The following is a 22732-nucleotide window of genomic DNA, read 5'->3' as shown; positions in this document are numbered from 1 at the left end:
GAATACAGTGGGGTTTGCTTCTGAGCAGACAATTTCTGCAATGGTGAAAAGTTCACAGTACAGTATCCAACTGGCTGAGCGAACAAACATGTTGGTCTGCATAAGATACACACTTGTTCATCATCAAATAATCAGCATTAATTGCATTAATTAGTTAAAGAAAAGGAGCATTAATTGACCTAATAAATTAATCCATTTCAGAGGGTTGTACATGCAAGTTAGAATGGAGAAGAGAGCATGAAACTGAGTTCCAGACATTGTAGTTTGATCTAGAGCACTGTCAGTCGTGACTAAGTCCCAGTGAAATCAGTTCAGTTGTTCTAAACTTGGTACTGTATATTGATTTCAGTGGAGCCTTTTTGTGACTAACTTGCTGGATCTGGGCCGCTAGCGGCAATAGTTAATATCATGGTTTATTGCAGCAACTGAACCAGAACCTTAGAATTCCATAGTGCAGTGGTTCCCAAGCCTTTTAGGACCAGGTTCCACTTTTAAAACAACATTCTGTGAGGACCCACATAGCTTTACAAGACCAAAACAAAAAGTTTCACTTTACCAGCTTCTCAGGCTTCTGTTTTTATACTTTTTTCTATGTTGGTGATGAGAACCGTCTTCTATGGTGTTTGCTGAGTTCCACATTCATTGGAGTGGGATCATTCTGATGGCCTTGCATTCCCCTTTGCCTGGCCTCCGATGAGAGCCAAGACATGGTCGCCTACTCATGAGTAAACAAACATGTGTAGCTCAGTTTTGCTTTCCATAGGGCTCAGTAAATTTTCCTTGTTAGCTTGGGGAGGGACTTCTTGAGTGTTTTTTGGACCTGAGTTCATCAAATCGGGGCAATTGTGGTGGCATTATATTCTCCTCAGCCTGCCCGTCAAAGTGGACTGAAGTACATTCTCCTACTAACAAGTAAATGTGCATGTGCAGCTCAGTTTCACTTTTGATAGGGTTTAATACATTTTCCTTATGTATTATCAGTTTCATGACTCACCAAACATTGGATCACAACCCACAGTTTGGGAACCACTGCTATAGGATGAAGTAAATAGGCTGCAATCTGAGACACAGCTGAGAAGAAGTACAGCTATTCCCTCACTCTAGCCTTGCTGTCACCAAAGACTGCTCTCTCCAATTGCGTTGCTGAGTGTATCCCTTTAACTCATCAACTTAGACTGCAATCTTATACATACTTTCCTAGGAGTAAGCCCATTGAACACAGCGGGACTTTTGAGTAGACATGTTTAGGATTGTACTGTTAATTGAATATCACTTGTGGTTATGAGCCTTTTTTAACTTAACCCATTTCTGCCCAACCCTCTGGTATACACATTTGAACACTGTTGTGTATATGCAACGTTGGGCAGAAATGGTTTAATGCAATGCAACCTATGAAATTGCATGGTCTTGTCTTTGTCGACAGGCAACCAGATGGAGATTGTAACGTACCTCTGTGCAGAGAGCACAAAGACTCACTGTGTCCTCCTCAAGGGGTTGTGTAATTTATAGACCCTATCTCCTCATGCATGCTGACAGATATTTCAATATTTATATATTAAAAATTCAGGTTTCAACATTCCATTGCACTCTCTTAACATTCTGTCATACTTTAATGTGACCTGGAGAAACCTAGAACAGGACTAAATACAGATATTTGTTTATTACAATGTTTAATTATTTGCTAATGATACCCCATGATACCCCAAAGGGAACCTCCAAGGTGGGTTACCCCAAAGGGAACCTCCAAGTATGTATATGTACTGTATATTATAGTATAGTATAATAGTTTATATACACCTGTATAAAATAGTATAAACAATATGTATGGAGTCATGAACGTTTTTATGTACACAGTTTTTTAATGCAATATCTTATTGTAATCTCTAATGCACAAAATCCAAAGGCTTGCTTAGTTATCAATATGTCCTGCTGACTCTTGTGGAACAAAGTAGCACTTGTGGAAAAAATTACAGGTTGGCCTTCTGTATCCATGGATTCAGGACACACAGATTTCACTATTTGCAGGTCCTGAACTCACGGGTTCAGCCTGACCTGGACCCTCTAGAGCAGTCATTTTCAACCTTTTTTGTCTCATGGCATGCTGACTAAAATTGCCAAGGCACACCATCAGTCTTTTGACAGTTGACAAGGCACACCATGCTGCTGATGGGAAGCTCACATCTCTCAATGGCCCTACTAATAAATGACACTCCCCCAAAGTCCTGCACACCTGCAGACCATTCACGGCACACCAGTGTGCCATGGCACAGTGGTTGAAAATAGCTGCTGTCTCCCAACCCATCTGTTTTCTGATGTCAAGACCAGTTCAGGGTTCTAGATGGCTATATGTAGTAAATCTATGAGCTAGGTTTCTAAGGAGTAACTTTAGTTTGAGAGAGTGGAAGCTGGAGTCTGATGTTTACTAGCAAAGGCTGCAGTCCAGACTTGCATATACAAGGCTTTGCCAGTCCAATATCTGCCATTGTCTGCCACTCACAGGGACCAAAATTGCAAGTGTTTTTTTCTTCTGTTGTTAGAGAGTTCCGATACTCAAGCACACAGTAGTTTACTAACTATAACCTAGACTGGAGAGTCCTGGTTCTAATTCCAGAAACCCTGACACCATTTCCTTAGGTTTACCCCATTTCCCATAGGTTGTCGTTAATTCTTACTGAAGAAAAGGAAAGACACATATTGTGGTAATTAAACTTGTGATGTTGTATCCTTGCTCACTTATACAGTAGACTTCACCCACAAAGCTTGACCTGCTACTGTCTAGCATGAAGCAAAACTATGGCACCTTGACTAAGGAAATAAACTCTTCTTCTGAGCAATTTCTATCATGAAAAAATGAACTTTTTTAGAGTTGTACACTAATAATTATGTGAAAAATCTTTATGAAGAACAATTTGCATTATTTATTATGCTCATTTTTGCTATTAATAGTGCCTTGATTTATAAGTAAGGTTTTCTTTTCCCTTTCCCTTTTGATGCAGTTGTTTGAAATAACTGTGCCACTGTCTCAGGGTCCCAAACCTGTAACAATCAGTTTTGCCAATCATACATCCTGTCGATGCATGTCCAAATTGGATGTCTACAGACAAGTTCATTCGATCATTAGACGCTCCTTGTCAGTATCACAACCTCAGTAAGTATAAGACTCATGCATTTCTTCTTGTATTATTAGAAAACCTCTAAAATTAGTTTAAATTTGTTGTCCGTTTTGACAGTCAATCAAAATTATTGGTGCTATTAGAGCATGTTGGATGGAATCTACAGTTTTCTTTCCTGTGGAGTATGGAGGAAACATTTTCCTATGGAGTATTTCTTTCCTGTGGAGTATGGAGGTAGCATCCTGTGGATGCTACCCAATGTCAACTAATATTATGAAGTTATACAAAACTTCAGATAAATATGAGAAAACAAGTTTGTAATGTGATTTATTTAATTTTAGAAATGGGTTATGTCAGAATGCCAGATGCAAGGGAGGGCACCAGGATGAGGTCTCTTGTTATCTGGTGTGCTCCCTGGGGCATTTGGTGGGCCGCTGTGAGATACAGGAAGCTGGACTAGATGGGCCTATGGCCTGATCCAGTGGGGCTGTTCTTATGTTCTTATGTAATGCAAAAATTCATGCAAAACAGAATCCTGCTTCACATTAGCTTGAATCATGGAAGGGCTGTAGTACTTCAGATTTGCAGCAAAATCATCCAGTGCAACTAGTTTTCAAATACATATATAAGCCAATACAGTGGCTCTTTGGCCAGAGTACTGAAATCTGGATAAGAATCTCAAAATTTGTTTCAGTATCCCCAAATACAAGAATCTTTTTGATCTCATCCCCTGCTTTAATTTTAAATTTAATATTTTTGTCATCATTTGCTTCTTTTCCTTTTGTTCTTTGCAGGTTGCTCTATTTTTATGACATTATCTTATGGCAATGTTGCATAATTTGATATTGTGCATACTGGTTTCCACCTGTCTCCTGTGACTTCTCTTATGTTTCACTCTGTCTCTTTAAACTGAGAAGATAACACGGGACTCAAAAACATTACCAAAATGAAGTTTCTCTGGTGGGCAGGGTGGGGAAGGATTCAGCAGCTTTACTTGAATGAAAGTATACCTGCAATGAGTTGGGGAAGATGTTTACATTAGGGCGCAATACTAAATGGTCGTTAGGCCAGCCCAAGTCTCTTGGACCAGCCTGGGAGGGTTGCAAATGTGCCATAAGGCAAGTTTGTACTTCCTTGTGAGGAAGCCAGGCCGGCACTCCAAGAAGCGCCGGCCTGCGGAGGCTGACGAAAGCCTCCGTGCCAGCTTCCTCCCAGCAGCTTGCGTCAGCTCAGATGAGCCAATGCAAGGATGAAAGGTAGGCAGGGAGAGGCAGGGAGGAGGAAGGAAGGAGGCGTTCCTGGGCGGGAAGAGGGCGGGTGATGGGCAGCCCTGGGCGTGGGTGGAGCGGGAGGCAGGGCTGGGATGCGACAGTTATGCTGGATCCCAACCCCTGTTCCCGGGAAGAATGGAGCGGCTTCAAGCTGCCCCACTCTTCTCTGACTTGTGCCACCTCCAGAGGTGGCGCAAGTCCGAGGAGACCCATTGGGGCCAGTAGCCCTTACCAAGGGATAAGGGGAAAAGTTTCCCCTTGCCTCTGGCTAAGCTGCTTATGGCCCCTATCCTGCACTGGATACAGCACAAGCCTCCTCGCTTGCCTGTTCCAGCGCTGGATAGGATTGCGCCCTTAGTTACTTACCTTACAGTCACGAGCACATTTTGGCATATCAAAGCCAATTGACTTCATTGGACTTATGTGAACCTAACTCTGTATAGGACAGGGTTTGGTCATCTAAAAGTGTAAGAAATGCTGAAACTGGTCTAGTAATGGTGGCCAAAAACCACTGGAAAAGTTCTGTTGATTAATCCAGCTCTCAGTATTCGGAGGCAAGTTAGGGCCCAATCCTATCCAACTTTCCAGCACTGATGCAGTCACAGTGAGGCCACAAGATAAGGGATCAAATGTTCCCTTACCTTGATGAGGCTTCCATGATTGCCCCTCCACTACAGGCTGCAGCACATGCCCCGTTGGCATGGCTGTAGCCATGCTGGAAAGCTGGATAGGATTGGGCCCTTAGCCATTACATTTTCACATTTCCAGCTGGATCCTAGCCCCCTTGCAATTGGGGAAAATTGAAACAGAGGCAGTGTGCTGGCTTGAAACATCCCACAAAAATAGGACTGGGCTACCCTTTGCCACAGCAGAACACTATCCCCGTCCCTCTCCCTTACTCTCTTACAAAATAACCGGTGCAAATCCAAGGAGACCCTTTGGGGCCTTGGAGACTTGCTTCGGGATAAAGGAACAAAAGTTCCCTGACCTCGAGGAGACCTTGCAACTGTTTCCCCCCCCCCCCAAACAGGATACAGCACACAGTCCTTTGGTGCAGCTGTATTGGCAGTGGGGGGTTTAGTTAGCATTGAGCTCTAAAACTGGGGCAGGCCTACTCTTGGACATGGATTTTCAGTCCAGGCAAATATACATGTAGCACCTTTTTGCACTAATGAATTATGCAAATAAGGGTTGGCTCACATAAGATCTTCTATATGCATTTGCTGCCCAAGATGGGCTAAGGAAACTGCATTTAACATCTTTTGGATAATCCATTTCCAGTCAAAAACAACCAATCCTTCAAAAATATTCATCGTCTATACAAACTGGATGTGACATTTCCTATTACAATGAATGTTGTGCTGCAGTGTGGAGGAAGTTTCCCAAAATGAAAGAACAAATAGCCAGCAAATTCCACTGACTGTGCTTAGAAGACAGTTGAACTAGTGTACAGTGTTCAATCAATAATGCCAAAGTTTATCATTTATATTAGGGGTGGACAAACTTTCAACTTTTGGGATCCTGGACCTTTAACAATTGTACAGAAGAGAGAATTTCAGCAGGGGTAGCTTGTCATCTTGCTGAAATTCCCTCTCCTACATCATTTATATCATTTATCATTCCCACAGCCCAATTCTATGCTTGGGCATAAGGGTAGGGGAAGGGAAGGGCAGAGGGTAGAATGGAGAAGAATGGGGCAGAGTGGGTGGATTGGGCCTGGGAGGGGTAGGATGAGCGGCATATCCTAACCCCCTTCCTGGATCTGATCTGCTTGCATGGGCATGTGCCAGTGATATCACTGATGCAGGTCCAAGTTGACCCATTGTGGCTGCTGGGTCTTAGCCAGGGGTAAGGGTACAAATGTCCCCTTACCACGAGGAGACAGATCTTCAGCAACCAAAATTTCCCTGCAGTATACGGCGTAGCCCACACCAGTGTCACTGCATTACCATGTGGTAATTTAGTTAGGTTTGGGCTGCCAGTCTTGTCCTTACGTGAGTTTATACTTTTCATCTTTAATAATTGTTTTATTAACCTCAGCTGTTAAAATGTGTATCTAATTTTCCTTTGGAAACTTTTTAGTAAAGCAAAGCATGGCATTTTCATTATGTAATACACTAAATCACTGCCTGCATAATGTTATGAATTCTGGCTTAGATTAAACTGAATCCCATAATCTTCCAAACTTTATAGCAGCTTTGTTCAAACTTGGAAAGCACTGTGGACAACACAGTGAATAGAATGTGAATGAAAGCAAAGATTTCTAAAGCTGTAGTTGTCTGCTGAAGACGCATTTACAGAAGCACTTGCCTTGCATTTTCATTGTAATAAATATAGTATATTTCATCCCTAGGTGTCATGTGGTAAACAGAACTTGTCCAAAAAATCATATCTGGAATAATCATATTTGCAGATGTCTGGCACAACATGACTTCAGTTTTTCTTCCCACCTTGAGGATACTGGTAAGCAAATATACTTTGACGATTATATGCACTTACTGAATTTTATTTAAACAAAAAAAAACTTAACATAAACTTCCTAAGGGAATTTTAATCCTTTGTAACTATTGACAAATACAGCATAGTTTACTATGTTTGCCTCCTCCACATTGATTTTAATATGGATTGTTCATTATTCTTTAGCTCAAAAATGCAAAATTAGCAGCTGTGTTTTCCATTTTTTGCAATGCTTGGAGTGGATTTTACTTTTCCCAATGCTTGCTGTGCTCATAGACACTGCCGAAGAATACCATGATATCTGCGGACCTAATAAGGAGCTTGATGAAGAAACCTGTCAGTGTGTCTGCAAAGGGGGAGTGAGACCGTCCAGCTGTGGACCCCACAAGGAATTAGATAGAACATCATGCCAGTGCACGTGTAAAAATAAACTGTTGCCTAGTTCATGTGGACCTAACAAGGATTTTGATGAAGAAAAATGCCAGTGTGCATGTAAAAGAACATGTCCTAAACATCAGCCACTAAACCCTACAAAGTGTATCTGTGAATGTGTGGAATCTCCAAACAAATGCTTCTTGAAAGGAAAAAGATTTCATCACCAGACATGCAGGTAAGGAAAATAATGCAACTATGTCTTCCTAGTCCTGCAGCAGGTATGGTGTTATTTTTTATAACTTTATTAACTGTTTTTGTAAAATTAATAAATTGTAATACTTATATATATTTTTTTCTTAAAACTGAATACCTAGAGAAAAGGAAAACTTACTGTGAACTCCTGTTCTCTGTGTCTCCCAGAAGACATTCTAAAGCATCAGGATAGCACCTTAACCTAGAACATTCTACAGTCACAATGTGTGTATATCAGCTCTTTCTGTGAAAGGGTAGGAAGCCAGCTCCACTCTGCCAGACTATACTGAAGTCTAGCAGTAACCACTGTACCTTTGATTTTAAAAGTACAAGTTAACAGTACTAAGTGATGCAAATTAGGAAAAATTGGAACACATAAAAGATTTAAAAAGAGGGAGAGGAACTTACCTGCTGAGCCCATAAATGATGCAAATACACCCATTAGCTACACCCTCCCCCACATCCTTCCTTTTGTCCTCACAACTAGTCTGCAATGTAGGTTATTATTAACAGTATTATTAACAGTATTTATATACCGCTTTTCAACTAAAAGTTCACAAAGCGGTTTACAGAGAAAAATCAAATAACTAAATGGCTCCCTGTCCCAAGGGCTCACAATCTAAAAAAATGCAAATGAATACCAGCAGACAGCCACTAGAACAGACAGTGCTGGGGTGAGGTGGGCCAGTTACTCTCCCCTTGCTAAAAAAAGGAGCACCCACTTGAAAAAGTGCCTCTTACCCAATTAGCAGGGGTAATTAGCAGTCTCTCAGGTTAGACTGAGAGACTGTGGCTAGCCCAAAATCACTCAGAAAGCTTCATGGCTGAGCAGAGATTTGAATCTGGCTTACCAGGTCGAAGGGCGCAATCCTAACCAAATTTCCAGCACTGATTTAGCTGCAATGCAGACCCAAGGTAAGGTAACAAACATGCCTTTACTTTGAGAAGGCCACATTGTCTGCCTGGATGCAGTGAAAGCCACATTGGCACAGCTGTGTCAGTGCTGGAAAGTTGGTTAGGATTGCACTCTAATTCTAACACCAGAACCACTACCTTTCTGGCTCTCAAACCTTTCGCCTGGTCCACCCATGACTACCCTAGAATATCCTCAATATTCCTGCCTTCATGCATCCTTCCCTCTTTCTTGAACAAAGCAATGTAAGCTATCCAGGTAGTCCCATATACCTTGATAATGGAGTCTAGAGTAGTGACAGTATAGCGATGACAGTCCCTTCTGAATAACCCAACTTATTCAGTCATTGCCATTCAGCCTCCAAGGTGTCAGCTGGAGCAAGCTCAAGTGGGGATGAAGCACTAGGTCCTGAGAAAGACGGTCCTCTTAGGGAAGCCTCCAGCACTTGTAACTGAATGTGGTGACCATGTCAGGCAACCAGGGACATCTGGGCCAATGTGATGCCATCAAAATCACTACTTCTATCTACTCCTGAATTCTCTGGAGCAAGAGAGTAGTGGAAATAGTAGGAAGCCACAGAACAGCCATCAGCATCACCTGAGGCAGCAGGGGATACAAGACCTGAATATCTTTCCAGATTTCCTAGCAAGATGCTAGGCATGTGTGAGCAATGCCAATCAGCATTCCCTCTAAGGGATTCGTGCTGGTACATGGACCCCTTCAGCAGCTGTACAGTGTCATGACAAGTCTCACCACTGCTCCAGATGTTTGGCAATTAAGTCATTACGTCCTCGCGGAACTTCTAGGTTGTCGAGCTCTTCTCTGCACAGAGCTCAGCTGGGAGGTGTGCAGCCGTACCACTGTGCACCTTAGAAGAAACACTGGTGCCAATCTATTAAGTGTTGACAAGGCTGAGGAGAAGGTGGCTGGGGCAAGGCATCAACACAGTGCTTGCTACAGGGAAGTGGACCAGGTAAAGCAAGCCATCCTCTCTGCTGCTCTCTGAGATCAGTAGGAAAAGTGGTATAGGGGCCTGGTCACGAGGACCCCAGGAGGTAGTTGCAGTGCTAATTGGCAGGTATAACCTGTAATCACGAGTAGGACCTTTACCAGTCTCTCAAGCAGTGGCTTATGGTCCAGTATTTATGGGTTCTTACCAATTACACACATAAATTAAACTGATCATGAAGCTGTCGTTGTCAGTCAGCTTCTCCCAGAAACCTTGACTGCAGAAGATGTCCAAAACACAGTTTTCTGGTCCAGATAATCTCCTGAATCTCAAAGAATTCTGGTATTTCTATAGGATTCTTCCAGAAGTCACATGTTCCTGTTCCTACAAGGAACTGATTACGAAGCTTCTGGCTTGGACCTCTGTGAATCTCATTGCATCTGAGGGCGCAATCCTAACCAACCTTCCAGCACCGAGGTATGGGGACTGCAACTTCAGGGCAAGGGAACAAACATCGCCTTACCTTGAGGAGGCCTCCGTGACTGCCCCCTGACTGCAGGATGCAGCACATGCCCCACTGGCACAGCTATGCCAGTGCTGGAAAGTTGGTTAGGATTGCACCCTTAGTTCCTTTAGTTCTAACTTTGCAGTCAGTCACCATTTGGACTCTGAGCTTTGTATTCAGTATCAGCCCCTTGGCCCCTACTAGATATTCTTCTGCTGCTGCAGAAGGACAGTGACTTCAATTTCTCTCATTTCACATGTTTGCTAGATCATGCTTTAGAATTCATCAAGTTAGATCTGATGCTTATTAAAATGAAACAGTGAGCAAATTGTTTTCCTAGGCTTAAGATAAGTCATGCCACTTGTCATGCATAATGGCCTATGATTTGCTCAGTAGACCTATGTACCTAGATTGCTTGAGTAATCCATGTTTGGAAATATAATACCAGTTCCTAAAGGTGAACATTGCTAACACTTGTAACCAAACTGATCTTTCAAGAAATGCTGCTTTTTTGCAGCACCAAAGCACCTCAGCTTCCCAACCTCATTGGTTTAAGATAGTCAAAGTCAAAATTGTTTATTGTATTGGCTAATAGCCATCACAATGAAATAAAATATATATAAGTCCAGGTGTACATCAAAATGCAGACAATGATGAAATAAAATCAAAATCAGGCACAAGGCACCTACACCTTCATATTAAGGGATCTCCTTTACAGTCTACCGCTGTGGTTTAAGATAATATCCCTAAACAGTCAACTGGTAATAACTTTTAAAGGAGGTCATCTGATTTTAATTTAAACTCTCATTAATTTATTTTGTACGCTTCAGCCAATATATTGTGCCAAATGTGCTAAAAATCCACAGGGAGATGATCATGAAGTGAATGGTAGACCATCTTTTTTGGATTAAACAGTCTAGTTGCATTTTGAAGCTCTTTCTTTCACGTTATGTGATAGAATTGTGGTTGGAAAGCCTTCATGCTTGCCTGGATAATGATGATATATAGGCATGGATTGTGTTAGCACTTGGATTAATTCTGTTGTGGTTGTGTGCTTTGTATTTCAGGCAGGACAGTCTGCACACTCAAGGCTTTTTTGCATCCTTGAAATGTGTTTTATGCATGTTATTTCTATCTTGGACCCTACGGTCTGCCACGATTGTTGGTTTGCCTGCAACTTAGATTTGCCAACTATTTTGAAGTGAGCCACCTTAAGTAGAAATCAAAAACCTGAGACACATCTGTTTAATTTGCTATCATTCTTCCTTCTGTCTTAACAAGCTAGTGGCCCTTGCAAATTAAAAGGGAAAAGAACTGAGCCATGTGGGCGCTAATCATAGCTTTCTCTTTTTAATACAGTTCAGCACTGTCACTGCTACATATTTGTGTTTCATTTTCCCTCCTATTCTAAAGAGACTGGTTCTTAGGTTAGATAAGAGAACCACAGATGTAGCCTTTATAACATTCCCATCCCCTAAAGAGCAGCACTGTGAAGGCTGTATGCATGGTCTGTCCCCAAAGCCTGCCTCTGGCCAAGACAGATGGCATCAAGGCAGGGCTAAGGGGCAGCCTTTGCAGACCAGATAAAGCAAAAGGAGCAGCAACTGTTACCCTGCACATGCCCGATCTCATCTGATTTCGGAAGCTAAGCAGGGTCAGGCCTGGTTAGTACTTGGATGGGAGACTGCTTGGGAATACCAGGTGCTGTAGGCTTATACCATAGTCTTTCGAGACTGAAGGTTGCCAACCATCAAAGCAAAAGGATTGTATTGTAGACTCCATCCCAGAGAATACAAGCTTTCTATACTAGACTGAATGGAATGCATGAGAATTCCACCTTCTGGATAAATTAAATAAAAGAAACCCTAAAACTCAACTAGGAATCAGGGAACCCACTGTCCATACTGCTTCAGGAAAGCTTTACTGGTTTTTTGAGAAATACTTTGAGAGCTGGCATGGTGGGGGCAGTGCACAGAAAGTTGGGTTTGAAAAGAAGCCTAAGATGAATTTCCTGGACACCCATAAATTATATTGTGGTGGTTTAGCTATGTCAGGACCAGCAGGAGTGAATCATTTTAATTTCCCTTGCTGGATTGTTGTGAATAAATTAACCATACATGCATGTATATAAATTGATTTCTCATTTCCTGATTATCCAACATACGATGAGCTGTCCACAAATTTTGGCTGACCTTGCTAGTTGCCATTGAGGGAAAGGAACGTATCTCAACTGTGACATCATGCTTGAGATTCAGAGGTGCTTAAACTGCAAGAAAAAGCTATCACTTTTCTCCCTAGCTTGAACGTGAGGAGGGGAACCTTGTGCCTGACATGATAAACCTTGAAAAGGCTCAGAAAGGAGCAAAATATTTTGATGCTTTCTATCAAAGTTCACCATAAGGTCAGGGAGATTCCCTGTCATTCTTCAAAAGGGAGAGTGGGGGCTTTCACTAGAATAAGGCATGCACCTGCCTTTCAGTAACAAGCTGTCTGGTGAGCACAATTGTGGGCTCCTCACAACTGAATATATGAACTAGCTCCACTCTGAAGTACTGCATTCAAAATAGTGTGAAGTGATAGAAAAGTTCTATGGGAACTTCATTGTGATGGTTAATAAAGTATAAAGCTGTGGTTTTCAAACTCGCAGGGAGTTTGAATCCCACAGTAAGTCTTTGCAGGGGCGGGGGGAGGTGCACTTGCCCAAGCCCCCTGCAGCCCCCCGGGGGTGCAGGGAGCCCTGTGCTACCTTCAGCAGGGCTCCCCGGGTCAGGGAAGGTGACAGCGGAGCGATCACGCCCTGCTCCGCTAAACCAGAAGCAGTGCGCAGTCGCCCCACTTCCCCTTTTGACCAAGCTGCAGGGACTGGGGTGCACCCTCCAGTCCCTGCAGCAGCCGTCCCTGGCTGCAGGGAGCCAGGCGCGAGTGCCTGCAGGGCTCCTTGGGTCAGGAAAAGTGAGAGTGGGGCGATCGTGCTCCGCCTCCGCAAAACGGAAAGGAACAGGGACGGTGCACCCCAGTCCCTGCAGCCCGGTCAAAAGGGGAAGTGGGGTGATTGTGCACCACTTCCAGTTTAGCGGAGCAGGGCGCGATCGCTCCACTGTTACCTTCCCTGACCCAGGGAGCCCTGCCAAAGGTCGTGCAGGACTCCCTGCACCCCCGGGGGGCTGCAGGGGGCTTGGGCAAGTGCACCAAGCCCCTGCAGCCCCCTTGAGCCTCCTCCTTGCCTCCTGGCTGCCCCCGCCCCTTAAGGAGAAAGGGACCAGGACTTCAGGCTGGGGCATCGTGACGCCCCAGTTTGAATACCACTGGTACGAAGTATATGTTGCAATACATTAGTGATAAGCATGCCTGTATGAACCGGCCCAATTAAAAAGCACGGCAAAAATTGAACATTATTATTAAAATGATTATGATGATTAGTAACTAGTTACCTGAAAAAGGGTAATATGTCTGATTTGTTAAAAACATGCCAATTTTTTTGATACAGTTCACACTACTAACTGGGTCCTGTGGCTAAATGTCATATGGATAACATACAGGAGAACACCTACAGCTGGACAATTAATCCATCATGGATTGTTTTTCTTCTTAGCCTAGTTTTTAATTAATATGTCAAGAATATGTCTATGCCAACGATTTGTTGTAAAGGTCTAACAGGCATGATGTAACTTGAGTTTTAGAACTGCATATAGCATACAAATGAGCTGAGCCAGTGTGACAAGTTATAGAGAAAACTGCACAAGACGTGGCAGGCTGGTCCATAATTATTTTAGCTTCTGTGTCTTCACCAACTTCCTCATAGCTGTATTAATTTGTTGAAGGAATTGGCTATAATGTAACTATAATCCTGTTACAAACGTGGAATGCCAATCTTGTTTGTGCAGAATTCAGTCCCTTTCAAATCTCTTTTTTTCTTCATATGAAACACGCATTTCTCTGGTTTTTGCCATCGCTGGCAGCCTTTAAGGCAGAGGTTCTCAAACTGGGCATTGTGATGCCCTAGCCAGAAAAGCCCTGTTGCTGCCCCTTAAGGGCGTTCCTGGCATCACACTAGAAAAGGGCTAATTTTGAACTTACCAGGGCAGTGCTGGCCCTCTAGAGCAGCAGTTTTCAACCACTGTGCCGTGGCACTCCGGTGTGCTGCAGATGGTCCACAGGTGTGCCGCAGGAGTTTAGCGAGGGTCCTATATTAGTAGGGCAGTTGAGGGATTTGAGCCTCATACCAGCAGCATGGCGTGCCTTGTCAATGGTCAAAAAACTGATGGTGTGCCTTGACAATTTTAGCACCTTATCAGTGTGCTGTGAGAGGAAAATGGTTAAAATCACTGCTCTAGAGGGTGAGGGGAGCCTGCAGCTTCCTCTGCAAGGCTTTTTGTGTCTCAGGAATGTTCAAAATGGTAATTGTGACCCAGTTTCACAGTGCAAACTGGTAGTGAGTTGCAATAGACGTTTTGAACACTTCTGTGGCATGGGGAGCCCTGCAGAGTGGGCCAAGGGCTCCCTGCACTGTCCAGAGGGCCAGCGCTGTTCCCTGTAAGTTCAGAAATAGCCCTTTTCCCCCAGGGATGGTGCAGTTCTGAGAGCACTGCCTCCGCACACACTTATAGGAGCCCAAACAAGAGAGTTTGGGAACTGCTGCTTTAAGGATTTGCTGTCGCTGTTTGTAGCTTCACCATCTGTTCACACAAACAACTCTTTCTGTTTAAGTTCTTAAAGCTCTGTTATGTTCTCACTGGGAGATGAGTCTAGAGAGGAGAAATGCCTGAACTCCTACACTGTTTGTTCATATGAACATTATGATAGTACTATCGCTCCCCTTCCCAAGGTGTGTTTATCTACTATATTAGACCAGCAGTTCCCAAACCTACTGTGGTCATTGTGCCCTTCTTTCATGGTGGCCTCTGCTTCCTGGTTCTTCTGGGCACCACCATCTTGGATTGCGTGAGATATCATGCAATGCAAGATGGCAGCACCTTGGAGAGCTGGGAGAAAGTCCTCCTGGGACATCCCATGGCACCCTGTGAGTACACTGTGCCATTGTGCACACTTTGGGAACCAGTGATATAAACTATAGCTATTGTGAACTGCAGGTTGTGGAAGCAGCTTTCCAGGCACAGTTCTCTTTGGTAGAATCAGGGTAGGGAAGTCAATGGGGGGTGTGTGGAAACAGAGGAAATCATTTCTCCTCTCTATCCTGTGCCTCCCTCCCACCACTTCTTCCGCAATTTCTTTTGTGAGACCACCCTTGAAACACTTTATTTGTAAGCTGAAGTATGTGGAGAACTTCACTGGAGGGATGTCAACAGAGCATCGTGATATTTCTGTGTTTTATAAAAACAGAGAGACAAATCTGAAAACAAATTTCACACATAACTGTGTTGAAACATGAAACGTATACTTTTGCTTTTGAGTCACTGCCAGTGTTTGCAAAAGCCAAAGACTAGCACTTTATCTACGTTACATACCAGAGGCTATTTGGCATTGTCAGCATGAGGTTATATTGGGTCAACCTGTTCTAAAAACAACCCGAAGAAATTATCATGCTACGACGTGCTTGTTTATAGCTTTTGTTCAGCGGTCCTTATGGAAACAAACTAATCACTGATGCAAATATTTATCTTGTAAATATGAAGTGTTGGCTAGCGGAAGACTGGATTGCTGTCCTGACTGAACTATTACAAATTTTATCTATCTTTTTTCATTGTCTTTTTAAGTTATCATAAAAGCGACACACCTGTTCAACTCTTCATTGCTTCTGTTGATGCCATACAAACTCTGCATGAGGAGAAAGTGTGCTTTGGCAGTAGAGGCTCTAGTCCATATTACAGAACTTGACTTTAAAAAATGGAAAAGAAAGAAAAAAAACTCTGATCTGTTGGATAGCTCCATAAGTTGCAGGATATGAACCCTGCAAATAGAAGTGAAATAAGAGAAAATGATACGTTACGTAACCATATATTGTTAGCCTGTATAACGAGAGAGGTTTTTAATATTTTAAGTTCACTATAACAGAGTGATGCAGTGCCCTATCCACAAGACCGCATTCCTATTTGTTTTGTCATGTAAGAACCTTGCTAGGTCAGATCAAAGGCCAGTCCACTCTAACATTCTGTTTTCCACGATATCCAATCAGATGCCTCCAGGAAGCCCACACGCAGGGTGTGAATGCAAGAGCCCCCTCCCCCACCTTTGCATCTTCCAGCAACTGGTAGTGTAGCATACTTTGGAGGGTTGAAAGGCAGGGTATAAATGCGTAGAAATAAATAAAGATAAATACTGCCTCTGAACGGGGACTCATTACACGACACTGTCTGGTATCTCTCTGTCCAAATGCTCTGTGGAGATTGGATAGGGAATCCTGATGCCAATGCTGGTTCGATGGGGTTCTTTTCCCTGACCTTCCTTCAATCAATCAATCAACAGTATTTATATACCGCTTTTCAACTAAAAGTTCACAAAGCGGTTTACAGAGAAAAATCAAATAACTAAGTGGCTCCCTGTCCCAAAAGGGCTCACAATCTAAAAAGATGCAAATGAATACCAGCAGACAGCCACTAGAACAGACAGTGCTGGAGTGAGGTGGGCCAGTTACTCTCCCCCTGCTAAAAAGAGGAGCACCCACTTGAAAAAGTGCCTCTTACCCAATTAGCAGGGGTTCCTTCCTCTGCTCTCCTTCGCATTCTTCTTTTAGGGCGCAATTCTATCCTGTGCCGGAACAGGCAAGCCACGAGGCATGCGCTGTATCCAGCGCAGGATAGGGGCCATAAGTGGCTCAGCCAGAGGCAAGGTGAAACATTTTCCCTTGCCGCCGAGTAAGGGCCTCTGGCCCCATAGATCTCCTTGGACTTGCGCCACCTCTGCTTTTCCTTCCTGCTCTCTTCCACTCCCCCTTCACCACTCCATCCTCTACTCTCTTCTCCTCTCCTGCCTAATCCTCCTTCCCAATCCATTTCCCGTCCTCTCTTGTTTCTCACCAGCCACCTTTCTCTGTCTCCGTTTAGTTTCCTCTTGCTTCCCCCCTCTGTTGCAGTTCCCTTTGAGAGCTGATGCTGGCTTGGCATCCGTTTCAGCTGATGAGCAGCTGGGAAGCTGACACTCAGCCCTGGGCTAGAGGTGTATGGCAATTATATCATCAACACTGGGTACCTCCAAGGCAGATCCCAGTGAGCCTTGGCATACAAGGCTTGTGAGTAACTGTGTGTACCTTTGGATCACAGAGTATAAGAAAGGAACAAAGGGAGCTCAATAATTATACATCCACAATATAAATCAAGATACAAACTTGTTGTTACATTTGCTAGAAAGGGATGTCTAGTGGCCTCTTGCTTAGTTATGAGGCAGTACACAGGGACATGCAACAAAATATTGCAGTGTGTTTCTAGCCCCTGACAGAACAGGAACTTTCCAGTACTGTTTTGGGTGCTCAGGCTGTGTGTGGAAACTAAGTTGATTTCTTACATAAGTTTTATAAATAAATTTAATTCACTGAGGATTTCCCTTCTATTTATCAAGGCTTTCATGTACTCTGAAAGCTTCTTCTGCATTAGTGGCAGGTGAAGCCAGGCTCTTCCTCTACCCACAGGGGTCTTCAGCCCTGGCAAATCTTTAACACTTGCTGTAATTTCTCCAGCTTCAGGGACAAACTTCTCCACCAACTTCAGAGGTCCCCAAAATGACTTGTTTTGGCCCAGAAAAGTCTTCTTAGCTTTTAAGCCATGTTTAAGGCAGTGTTCCATCACTACAAAAAACTGCTGAAGGGGTACATAGAGTCCAATGTCCTTCCAAGATTAAGAGCAGATTCAATCAAGCCCTTTATACTTAGTTTAACCATATTCATCAGGTTCATGCACTCATTAGCCATGAGATAGTTGGAATGGGTGCAGCCGCAGCGTGGTCCCAGCTCCGGCATGGTGTAGCTGAGCAGGATGAGCAGCAGGCTGGGGCAGGGGCTGGGCGGCCCTCCAGGTGCTTTGGGGCTGCAGGCCGGGCCAAGTGGCTGAGGCGGCGGCACCCTCCGCTCCGCGGCCCGGGTGCAGGAGAAAAAATGGCGGCGAGTCGGGGGGCGCCTCCCACTCCTCGGCAGCCGGGGGGCTCTCCATGCTGCTCCAGGGGGGCGGCCCTTACCCTCCCTGGCTCCCCTAGGCGGTGGCGGGGCGGGTGGGTAACTTTCTCTGCAGCGCAGCCTCCCTGCCTGGCTGGCCGGTGCCGCCCACCTCCCTGGCTCCATAAGTTTTGTAGCTTTTCCAATTCCTGTTTTTCTGTCTTGTTCCAGTTGCTACAGACCACCGTGTACAGTGCGAACAAAACGTTGTGAGACTGGATTTTATTACAGTGAAGAAGTGTGCCGCTGTGTACCGACATATTGGAAAAGACCACTTATCAATTAGCAAAGAATATTCCTTCCAACAAATTGGTGTACACTTCTTTCTTGGTTTACCTTTTTTAAAGACTGCTGACTTTCGGATTTACTGTGCACCAGAGACATTGTGGGACTATCAGAGACAGACTCATTTGTGCTCTGACAAATGTGGAAAATGAATTTAGAAAAAAACTGAGACTCTCTTCATATAAAGAACTTACTAAGGACTTGATTTTTTGCCAATGACCAAACAGCCTAGGTTTTCTTTCTTGTGATTTTTTTTAAAGATAATGACTATATAATTTATTTCCATTAAACTATTGTTCTGCATTCCTGTTTATAGCAGTAACAATTGTTAAATCTCACTGTGATCAATATTTTTATATCATGCAAAGTATGTTTAAAATAAAATGAAATTGTATTATATGCTGCCGAGAATGTTCAGTCTATTATCTCGTTACCGAGTCTGTACAGCTGTAATACAGCAAAATTAATGGTGGCTTTGAAATGTTTTTCTAGAATCCTGCACTAGAATTTCTAACCCGTAAAAATAAGTGATTGGATTAAAGGAAGAATATTTGAGGTAGCAATAGTTCTTTGTCAAAAAAAGTGAAGGAAGAGACCCTGTCCAATGAGGGCTGAACACAATAGTTAAACACTTACCAAGATGAAAGCAAGATGGAGGGAATGGGTCAATTTCCTTAATACCCACTACAACAAGAAAAACGTAGCAAGAAACTCTTCCACTCAGTGTGGGGAGCATGGAGGGAGCTTTAACCCCACCTCCTTCTATACTATTCAGGGAGCCAATCCTGATAACTCCCTGCAATTTACAGCATCACAGCACTCAGGTTTAGGACCAACTGTGTAACTTGCTACACACCCACCACTGAACTTTCTGAAGCAATGTGGAAAGGTGGGTTGTCTTCCCTCTTTATGCTGTACCACTGATTCCTCATGAGGAACAGGATTTTTAAAAATTCCTTCTCTGCACTATTGCTCTTGGGTTGGTGATTATCCATGGTTATCTGCCATTATCTTCCCATCACCACCACTTCCACACCAACCATTGCCATTGCAAGCCTTTTTTAACCTGCACTCTGCACTTATCCAATGCTGTCAGTGAATTTTATATTGCATAAAGCATAAGCTTGTTTTTGTATGAAACTAAAACAACTCAATAGTCAATTATGTATATAAAACATTTTCCAAAATACATGTTCATTTACAGCAAAGTTAACAACATGCAAACAAGTAATGTGATCTGGTGTGTGATTTTTTTTTTTTCAACTGCAGCCTAGGGCACCTGTGAAGCAGAGTGGAACTGCAGCTAGAGAAAAGGGCTGGGGGGGCTTTTGGACTTTGACCTCGCTGCACTTTTGCTTCCAATCTTGCAATGGGAGATTGCAACCATTGCAACGAGAAAAAGAGAAAAAAGCTTCAACTGAAAATTGAAGACATTATCAAAAGCAGGGGGACACAACAAAGCCCTTAAGTCTCCCAAGACCCTGTGACCACCTTGTCTGTTTTGCATCTCCTGAGAACTTTTATTTTTAAAAAAAACAACTAAAAACCTTAGTCGACCATCAGGGTAATGTGCAACTTGGCTCACAGGAGTAATAGCTCTGATCAAGGATTCCCTTGGGGGAAAAGGGAATCCAGTTTCCCACAAAGGATTAATTTTAATGAATGGGACTATTCTACAAGTTCAAAAAGATGTACTTATGGAGTTGCCTCTTCTGGTAGTCAATATCAAAGTTTTTGAGTGCACCCTTTGAGTGTACAGTGGCTTGTACTTGTATCCCAGGTGTAGTCTGGTCCCACAACTATGTGGAAGTAGTTACTGATATAAGGAGAACACCTTGAAACCTGGATAGTAAATCTAGATTACTTTATCACAGAGGTGCTTAACAAGACTCCCTCCCTTTGAATTTTCCCCCAGATTTGGGTGTTCTGCATTCCCTGTTTCTGGCCACCAGCTCTGTGTCATTTCATTAACTGATATTTTAGACTTTGTAAAGATTGTTATGTATATACAGTTTATCCTTCCTATATTCCTCTTCCCTGTAAATCTGCTGCATAAGCAAATACGCGCATTTGAAATCCTGAACAGTCTTTTCTTGAGAATACATTTATGTCATGAACAGAGCACCACTTGTATTTTCTGTTTGCTTCTTCCTGGTGTTCCTTCACAAGTACTGCTAGTTTAAAAAAAAAAAGTAAGAATATCCAGGATTTTCATATTTTGACCAAGTGATATTTTAAAATCTGTAACCTTTTGACACCAGAAGTACTTCTGCTCCAGCTAGCACATGAAGGAAGAGCAGAGATAATCCTCAAACTCCAATTATAGTGAGCATGGTTCCTGTGACTGTGGACCCTGGTTCAGCTCTAGTTCCTAGATTTGGGGGGGGGGGGCATATTGTTTTTTTTTCCTCTTTGGGGTTGGCACCAACTATTGTTGTGGTTGGAGATGCAAATCTGAATCTCCACTTCATCATGCTTGTGTTTTTTTGATGCAGGCACACACTCATGCAAGCCATCATGTTCAGACTGTGCTACTTCAAAAAACACAATTGGATTACTTGGTGACAACCAATTAAAACAAAACAAATAGAGGCAAAGTGCGCATTCACCAATTCCAAAATTAATTAGAAATTCTCCCTATACAATTGAAAGACAGATGGAATGGAATATGGAACAGAGTCAACCCATGGAAGAACAACAAAACAGAACTGAGGAACTCCACCCATCAACATTACACTATGGAAAAATGTATATGCCAAACATCTATCTTTGCTTTGTTTTTAGACTGACCTTTAGGAATTCAGAACACTATTGCCTGAACAGTTTTCTATCTTTCAACTGAAATTTCATATGCCTGCGGCTTGTAAAATGTGATTTCACTGGAAGCAGGAAAAGCCTTTCAACACTCTAGCTGGGAGTGTTCCTTATATATCACTCGTATGATCTTGAAAAGGTAAGTCTGTAATCTCAAGTGTCTCATTTTTTTCCCCAGTTTTATCCTCAACAAGAAAGTAATTCAGAAATCTTTTCAAGGTAAATTAAAATTGTCAATCATACATAAACTCCTGCATGAATAGGACAGACTTGAAATAGCCAGATTTCTTTTAGTTGTGGAGAAAGGAAGTAGCATATTTACATTCCTACAGGCGTGCAAATAAGCGTCCATTAATTGCTTGAGGCAAATGGAAATTGGCCCTAAGTGCCTTCTCACCTGATTTGCACCCAACTAAATATTATTGCCACTCAGTCAGCGACATTGCATACGTTTTACAGAAATAGAACATTACCTATGAAAGAAAAACCAACAACCAAATACTACTTAACTCCCCACACAGCAGTGCAGCAGCGGCACAGTCTTCATTGTAAGTCAGGGGTGCCCAAAACCTGGCCCTGGGGCCACTTGCGGCCCTCGAGGCCTCTCAATGCGGCCCTCAGGGAGCCCCCAGTCTCCAGTGAGCCTCTCTGGCCTTCTGGAGATTTGTTGGAGCCCACACTGGCCCGACGCAACTGCTCTCAGTATGAGGGCAACTGTTTGACCTCTCGCATGAGCTGTGGGATGAGGGCTCCCTCCACTGCTTGCTGTTTCACGTCTGTGATGCAGTAGCAGCAGCAAAGGAAAGGCCAGCCTTGCTTTGTGCAAGGCCTTTTACAGGCCTTGAGCTATTGCAAGACCTTCATTCATTCATAGAAGTTCATCTTTAATATATTCATTTATGTAAACTTATGTAAATTTATTCAAATTTTAAATGTAAATTAATTCTTTTTTTCCCTGGCCCCCGACACAGTGTCAGAGAGACGATGTGGCCCTCCTGCCAAAAACTTTGGACACCCCTGTTGTAAGCCATGGGGGAGTTTTGGCTGCTGGATGTCTCCTCAGGGTAAGGGGTCATACGTCTCCTTGCCCTGGTGTAAGCTTAAGCAGCTGCTATGTGTCAACTCAAATCTGCACCAAGCTGATAAGGCCCAGGAAAGGAGTTTGGATTTGATGTGCACCACCAATGCCAAACCTGCCCCCCCGTCCCAATCCACCCATCCCTTAGTCCATGTCCCCATTCTGCCTTCTCCAGCCATGTTCCAACCCCTGCCCCATTCCACCCCATGTTGCCAGGCTTATTTGCTGTGGTTGGCCTTCTGTGGTCTGCTGGCATGCACAGGAAGACTCTGGCTAGCCTGCAAGGAGCTTACACTAGCATCCAGAACTTTACAGCTGGTTTTTATCGACCAATACCAGTAGAATGCACATTTTGCTGGTGTGGCAGCCTGCTAGGAACAGGCTGCAAATCTCTCCTTTATCACACCATTTTATAGCAAAAGACTTCCCTGTAATGAAACTGACCAAACAATGACCACATAGGAGAGATGACCAACCCAAAGTACACCACGTTCCTCTTTTTTGTAGAGAATCTTGAATGTGTCGTTCTAAGGTCCATATAAGGTGTGTCCATTGCCCTTCCTCACAGCCCAGTCCCCCTCTCCCTGCCCACTTTCTCACCCTCAAAGATTATCTTAGC

The 22732-nt window shown here is 43.4% G+C and overlaps 1 protein-coding gene and 1 pseudogene across 3 annotated transcripts in view; both read left to right on the top strand.

Moving 5' to 3' along the window:
- Positions 1-19364, top strand: part of VEGFC (vascular endothelial growth factor C) — a 72453-nt gene extending 53089 nt beyond the window's left edge. For 2 of the 3 annotated variants that reach the window (XM_066632542.1, XM_066632544.1), the window contains exons 4-7: positions 2997-3148; positions 6738-6847; positions 7118-7451; positions 18108-19363. In XM_066632542.1, the coding sequence (XP_066488639.1) occupies positions 2997-3148; positions 6738-6847; positions 7118-7451; positions 18108-18222 (711 nt within the window). In that variant the 3' untranslated portion in view covers positions 18223-19363. Of the gene's footprint in view, positions 1-2996; positions 3149-6737; positions 6848-7117; positions 7452-18107 lie in introns of all 3 variants that reach the window. The other variant, XM_066632543.1, reaches the window with a different exon arrangement.
- Positions 11432-11548, top strand: LOC136656636 (5S ribosomal RNA; annotated as a pseudogene).
- Positions 19365-22732: the final 3368 nt, after the last annotated feature.

Source organism: Tiliqua scincoides, chromosome 6 (assembly GCF_035046505.1).
Source record: "Tiliqua scincoides isolate rTilSci1 chromosome 6, rTilSci1.hap2, whole genome shotgun sequence".
In the NCBI taxonomy this organism is placed as follows: domain Eukaryota; kingdom Metazoa; phylum Chordata; class Lepidosauria; order Squamata; family Scincidae; genus Tiliqua; species Tiliqua scincoides.
The sequence above is the reverse complement of the archived record's forward strand: the minus strand, read 5'-3'. Positions and strand labels throughout refer to the sequence as shown.